This window comes from Myotis davidii, unplaced genomic scaffold (assembly GCF_000327345.1).
Source record: "Myotis davidii unplaced genomic scaffold, ASM32734v1 scaffold233, whole genome shotgun sequence".
NCBI classification, from domain to species: Eukaryota; Metazoa; Chordata; class Mammalia; order Chiroptera; family Vespertilionidae; genus Myotis; species Myotis davidii.
In genome coordinates, this window is record NW_006285917.1 from 3803843 (window position 1) to 3811256 (window position 7414).

General features: G+C 38.1%; 1 protein-coding gene across 8 annotated transcripts in view; it reads right to left on the reverse strand.

The window, feature by feature from the left end:
* Positions 1-7414, reverse strand: part of LARP4 (La ribonucleoprotein domain family member 4) — a 70025-nt gene that overhangs the window by 47572 nt on the left and 15039 nt on the right. For all 8 annotated transcript variants that reach the window (XM_006757092.2, XM_015559643.1, XM_006757090.2 and 5 more), the window contains 2 exons: positions 2967-3114; positions 2205-2357 (listed from right to left, as the gene is read on the reverse strand). In XM_006757092.2, coding sequence (XP_006757155.2) covers positions 2205-2357; positions 2967-3114 — 301 coding nt within the window. The remainder of the gene's footprint in view (positions 1-2204; positions 2358-2966; positions 3115-7414) is intronic.

A 7414-nucleotide genomic window follows, 5' to 3' on the forward strand; every position in this document is an offset into this window, starting at 1 on the left:
AGCTGGGCTCAACTTCTATCTCTTAATATTTTTTTCACTCCTTAATTTTAGAACTCCATTATCTTCCTATGAATATTTAAAGCACTCAAATGTCCAAAGGACCAGATCAACTCTATAATAGTCTCCTATACTTTCTATTATTTAAACCCAGAACATGAGCCTTTTTTGGGAGGACTCAAACCTGGAAAACTAAGACTATCTTACACAAGACATTACAGACTCAAAGCATACAATTGGTCTTTTTTTTTAAATCCTCACCTGAGGACATGCTGCCATAGATTTTTAGAGAGAGGGAAAGACAGAGAAAAATACCGATGTGAGAGAAACAGATTGGCTGCCTCCTGCATGAACCCTGACCAGGGCCTGAGGCTGGGGAAGAGCCTCAACCTAGGTGGGATAATCAAACCTGAAACTCAGGTATGTGCCCTGACCAGGAATCAAGCCAGCAACCTTTCATGCCCGGAATGGCACTCAACCAAGCCACTCTGCTGAGCTGTCCTCTTCAAAAGCATTAATGATTAATTTCCTTTAAATACACAGACAATAGGATGTATACAAAGATAAATTCTGCCCTGGCTGGTTTGGCTCAGTGGATGGAGCGAGGGCCTGCGGACTGAAGGGTCCTGAGATTGATTCCGGTCAACAGCACGTGCCCGGGTTGCGGGCTCAAACCCCAGTGGGAGGCATGTAGAAGGCAGCCGATCCACGATTCTCTCTCATCATTGATGTTTCTATCTCTTTCTCCCTCTCCCTTCCTCTCCAAAACCAATAAAAAATAAAAAGATAAATTCTGTACATGATTTTACCACCACCTTGTCTTACTATTCAAGATTCAAAGTAATATTAGATATTAAAGTAACTTCATTAAAATGAAGAAGCATTCTATTTTTATGTAAATTTCTAATACAAAATTCATTTTCTCAATTGCTACCTAAATGAGCAATAACTTCATTTAACCTTTCAATGTCATTATAGCAAATTTATTAAAATATCAACTGGTTGCTACATCACTTAAACCAACTCTATGTTCAAAGTAGTCATCCAGTAATGCCCAGCCATCATGGCTCAGTGGTTGAGAATTCACCTATGAACCAGGAGGTCAGAGAACATGCCCGGGTTACGGGCTTGACATCCAGTGTGGGGTTTGCAGAAGGCAGCCAATCAATGATTCCCTCTCTTCGTTGGTGTTTCTATCTCTCTCCCTCTCCATTCCTCTCTGAAATCAATAAAAGTATATTAAAAACTAAAGCAAACAAACAAAAAACAACGAAGTAACCACCAGTTAGGTATATTATGACCATAAGTAGAGAGCAGAGCCTATCACCTTAAATTATTATATGGAAATACCATCTCATTCCACTTCCGAAATCAACTTACAAGCCAACAGATTTTAGAAATCTAGTCCAAATATTTATAATAAATAAGGAAATTGAAGACAAAGATTTATATACCTTGACTGAAGGCAAAGACAGAAATGCCTACACCCTCCCATTACACTTATTTACCAAAGAGACCCTTCAGAAATTAGAAAAATTAAGTTAGGTCATGAGGGTCTATGGTACAGTTTTAGTTTCCTTTAGATTTCATCCACTTTAAATCCAATCAACTACTAATCCATAACAATTAAGTGAATATGGGGAAAAAAAAACACGTCTCACAAGTTAAATTGTAGAACCATGTTTTTATTTTTAATACAGCCTTTTCCTTAAAATTAATCCCTGCAACTTCATATTTATAAATGCATTTCACACTGACAAAAGTGATGGGTCACGGGAACAATGAAGTCCCAGGGTCATATTTCACTCATAAATATTTAGAGGGGGGGGGGAAAGTGATAGGAAAATTGAAAGAACTTGCACTAATCCCAACAAAGTTGGACCCTATGAAAAATTGTAATTTAGGTTTCTTTCAACTATTTTGAATATTTTTCCCCTTTCTTCTTGAATTTCACACTTTCTTTTAATAGGAAATTTAAAATTAATATTTTTTTAATTACAATTTTCACGTTTGGCCATTTTAAAACAGTATTTATTGATATCACCTAACAGCATTTCATTAACATAAACTTTTTTCCCAATAAGAAAATAATGAATACACAGTTTAATTAGAACAATGATAAAGAGACTTGAGGGGAGGGTGGGGGGAGGGGGTAAGAAGACTAGCATATTGAATTCTCCTTTGATCAATAAAAACCTAAAGCTTACCGGAAATGTCATATATTTGGTAACTCAGATCTTCTGGCCCTAAAATCATTCCATTAGTTGATTCTTCAATGCCTGTAGAATTTCTTGTGGTTTCACAAGATGAATACATTACTTCATATTCCTTACACATATCATCTGAAAGCTCTGTATTACCTGTATGAAAGAAAACATACTAAAAATAGAAATTCTTCAAATCCTATCTTTAGGAACTCTGGGCCCTATGTCTTCTATAACAAGATTTCAAGGAATCTACCGGTTGGTAAAATGTCCATATGATTTTAAGTAACAGTTCTCTTTCTAAGGGAGTTAAGTTTTGACAATTATGGATAAGCTAAAATGGTTAATAGCTTAAACTTACATAGCACTATCTATGTATCAGACTACTTAATGCACTTTTACTCAATTCTGCCAAAAGTAATAATTATTACTATTTTTATTATTGTTGTTTAATCTAAAGATTAAGGACACAAGCATGGGAAAATTAAGTCATCTGTCCAAGGTCAAATAAGTGGTAGATCAACACTAATTTATAAATACCATTTTATAAATGGGCTTAAAGGCTAGACCCAAAGATTTCAAGCTTCTGTTTGAAATTGGTGACCATTCATACTAGATACAAGAATTGTATACAAACTATACGTTAAACATTTATAAACATATTTAATTAAATAATCAAAGGATGTACCCTAAAGTTCTCTAAATTGGTTCGGGGATATATTTAACCAAAATGTGTTTTATTCTGACAAAATATTTAGGACTCACCCTCAGGATGAGACCCTGATGTTGCTGCTGTTTCATGCCAAGAGCTTTCAGTTCCATGAGTTACTGGCGTGACATCAGTATTTCCATGAGGAATTTCTTGCCACACTTTGGCATTAGGATTTAAACCAGTTCCTTTAGATGTTACCTGCTAAATAATCAAAGGATCTATTTGTAAACTTTAAAAATCAGTGCATTAAAAATACAGATTTAGGTAAAAGACTTTCCATTACTTAAATGTGAAGAAAACCCCAATATTAAGTAATTTAATAATAAATAAATAAACATTAAATAAGTAGTATTTTTTAAGTTTTTGGCTTAATTTGACAATATAAATCCTTTTGAGTGGATGAACTTGAAATGTATCTATATAAAATTTAGCTACCTGTACTATAAAAAATATCTCTATAAAATACTATTAATATAGTAATACTGCTTTACCCCAATCTGCTTGCAAATGTCATAAAGTTTATTCAAACTATTCACATATCTTTGACATTAGCATGTGTTTTGTATCTAGAGCAAATTTTTTAGTTATTTAGAGTGATTTTATAGAGTATACAATTTTTACTGCCATCCAAACTGATACAGACCTTTGAGTCTGATTCTACCGCTGGAAATTAATTTCTCCCAAGTCAAAAACAGCAATCTGCCTTACATTAGAATGTGCTTTTCCAAATTTGTCCTGAACGTATATATTCTTTTTTTAAAACTGTTTAGTATTACAGATGTCCCTTAATTTCTCCCCCCTCCGCCCCCCACTTTCTAGCTACTGCTTAAAGCCCACAACATAATTATGTAAAATTACCATCTAAAGTAATCTCATGTAACCAGACACACACAGAGGTGAAAAGTATAAATGGATCACAGTATAGAGGGTGGGAAAGAAGAGTATTCAAAAGATGGAGAAGAAAGCAGGATGCACAAATACACTTCTCTCACCTCATTCCACCAAAATGGGCTTGATCCTTCTCAAATACATTAATGACTTTCAAAAAGTACTCTTTCTCCAAATAGTTACTTTTTAAAAATATTGTTTTTATTGATTTGAGTAAGGGAGAAATAGAAATATCGATGAGAAACTTCAATCATCTGCCTCCTACATGCCCCTCAACTGGGGATTGGGCCTGCAACCTGGGCATGTGCCCTGACCAGGAATGGTTCATAGGTCGATTCTCAATTGCTGAGCCATGCAGGTCGGGCCAAAAGGTTACTTTTTTAACTGTCTTCTCAGTTATGGGCCCCTCCCCTGGATGGCAGGCACCAGAAAGTGGATTTAAAGGGCAAGGTGCTTTCAAGCTTATGACCTGCATATACTTGGGATTCAGCTTTCATGAAAAATAACTGGTACACACTGAGCCAAGTATCAGGAAGTTGTTATAAATTCTGTCTACATTGAGGGAGTTCTTACAACTAACACTGCATCATGAGGCTAAAAAAAATAAACCAGCCTTTAAGGTATCACCAACACTGAAAAATGGGCAACCAAAGCAGGACTCTGGGTAGGTGGAACTTCAGAGCCCCCAGAATTGCTGAGAAGACTCAGCTTCTGGGAGGCCTACCTGTACTTCCTACAACTATGTCCCATGAAATTCCCCCCGTAATCTTTTAATTTAATAAGGTTGTTGTTGTTTTTAATCCTCACTGAAAGATATTTTTTCATTGATTTTTAGGAGAGGGGGGGGCGAGACAGAGAAACACTGATGTCAGAGAGACACATCAATTGGTTGCCTCCCACACCCATCCCAACCAGAGCCAGGGGAAGAGCCTGCAACCGAAGTAGGTGCCCTTGACTAGAATCAAACCCGAGCCCCTTCAGTCTGTGGGCCAACACTCTATCCACTGAACTAAACCAGCTAAGACAATAAACCAATTTTGTTGTTGTTGTTAATCCTCTCTGGAGGATATTTTCCCATTGAGTTTTAGAGAGTGGAAGGGAGGTGGGGAGAGACAGAGAGAGAGAGAAACAGATGTGAGAGAGACATTGATTGGTTACATCCCCCACACACCCCAACCAGGTTCCCTAACCAGAGCCCCAGACCAGGAGTGGGGATCTGCAACCCAGGCATGTGCCCTTGACTGGAATCGAACCTGAGACCCTTCCGTCTGCAAGCCAACACTCTATCCACTGAGCCAAACCAGCTAGGGCAGTGGTTGGGAAACGGCAGCTCGTGAGCCACATGAGGCTCTTTGGCCCCTTGAGTGTGGCTCTTCTACAAAATACCACGTGCGGGCACGCACATACAGTGCGATTGAAACTTCGTGGCCCATGCGCAGAAGTCAGTATTTTATGGAAGAGCTACACTCAAGGGGCCAAAGAGCCGCATGTGGCTTGCAAGCTGCAGTTTGCCGACCACTGCTCTAGGGCAAGAAGATTACATATCAAGGTTCATTCATATGTTGGGAGCAAGGGCTGGGCCTACCTGGTGGTTGTAATGGCAGTATTTTATCACTGACACTATTTAGAATTGCCAGGTATAGGATAATTATAAGCCTATGTCTTTTAGTCAGTGTATTGCTTTAAAATTCTCTACAGACAACAACCCCTTTCTGCCTTCACCACAGCAGCACTCTCCCCATCACCTTACCTTTGGAACTTAGCGGACTGAATATGATATGGGAATTTAGGTACAGCTTAATTTCTGACTGATGCAGAAAACAACCACGAGGAATTTGTGAGAGCCTAGCTTCCCTGCCACGTAAAGAGCATTTAACTTGTTATTAAGCACTTTAATAGAAGAAAATCTATGTACTGGCATACCCTCCTCCTCCCTCACTTTCCTTAATTCTGAAAATACCAGTTATGTCCCTACCCAAGAAAATGGCAAAGACTACAGCTCTCAGCGAAACTTACGGAATTGTAACATAGTAGTATGTTGCTTTAGTAAAATAGAATAGGAATTGTTATTTCAAGGTAGTTAATAATCATTATGTAAACATATAATGGTTGAGACTCCAGAAGCACACTTAAATTCAAAACACAACTCTAAAAACAAAAAAACACAGCTCTAACATTAACAGTACTGTGATAATTAACCAACATTTTCAGTTGTTTTCCAGAATATCCAATTCATAATAATTCTTTAAAAAGTACCAATATTACCTTACTAAGCTAGATTGAAGTGTAATTCCACTAATTGAGAATTTTTTTCTGTAATGCCACAGTTGTTTAACTTTGTTTTGCCACCCAGGAATTATGAACTTATTGACCTCAGTTTCCTCACTTAAAAAAAACATAATCTCTAGTCTACCAAAACTTACAATATAGTCCCAACACACCTTGGAGACTTAACTTCATTTGTTTTGCTCACTACTTCCTCTTTTCCTCTTGTTATTTGTATATAACCTCTATTTTGTTACCACTATAATAGTTTACTTAAACAGGTGTTCTTTGCAACCAGGCAGTGGGCTCAAGAAAGGCAGACACTAGGTCTTCCTTTTCTATTATAGCTGTTAACACAAACCAAGTGAGAGTAGACCCCCAGCTGTCTACTGAGTAAAATAATAGAGGCATGTGTGCAAAAAAGGAATGTTAAGCATCTATAATTACCTTCCCAACATGCTAGACCAGAGTTGACACCACTCTTTTTTTTTTTTTAATGTGGCCTGAGTTTAAAATGGAAATCTTATGTCAAAATGTTTATGGCTTTTGGTTTCAGGACTGCTAAAAGCTTTTACAGTAACATCAAGATCAATAATAAGGTATCAAACCTTGCAGGGGAGGAAAAGCATTTTTGAAGAAGCACCATTTGAATAATCATAACAAAATCTTAGCTTAGAGATGTTAATTCACAATTACCTCATATCATAATTAGCTCAGGAAGGAAACCAACTAGTTTTCTTATTACAGCCAGGGTGCCCTGCCAGGACAGGTACCAGGTATCTAAAAATCTCTATGGAGTAATTTTAGAGGCAAGTTAGCTTTATATTTGTCACTATATAGACATGCAAACAATGTGCACTGTACCAAAAGTATCTTATATCAAAGGTTTTTTGTTTTGTTGGGGTTTTTTTGTTAATCCTCACCTGAGGATATTTTTCCCTTTGATTTTTTAGAGAGAATGGAAGGAAGGGGGAGAGACAGAGAAAGAAACATGGATGTGAGAGATGCACATGCACTGGTTGCCTCCCACACATGCCCCAACCAGGGCTGGGGATCAAGCCTGGAACCGAGGTACCAGATCCATGCCCTTGACCAGAACTGAACCCACGACCCTTCAGTCTGCAGGCCAACGCTCTAAGCACTGAGCAAACCGGCTAGGGCTTATCAAGGATTTTTAGTTGTCAGTGTGCAGAATACATTCTGGCTAATTTAAAGAGAAAGGATGCCCTGACCCGTTTGGCTCAGTGGATGGAGCATCGGCCTACGGACTGCAAGGGTCCCAGTTTCGATTCCGGCCAAGGGCATGTGCCTTGGTTGTGGGCACATCCCCAGTGGCGGGGGGCGGGGG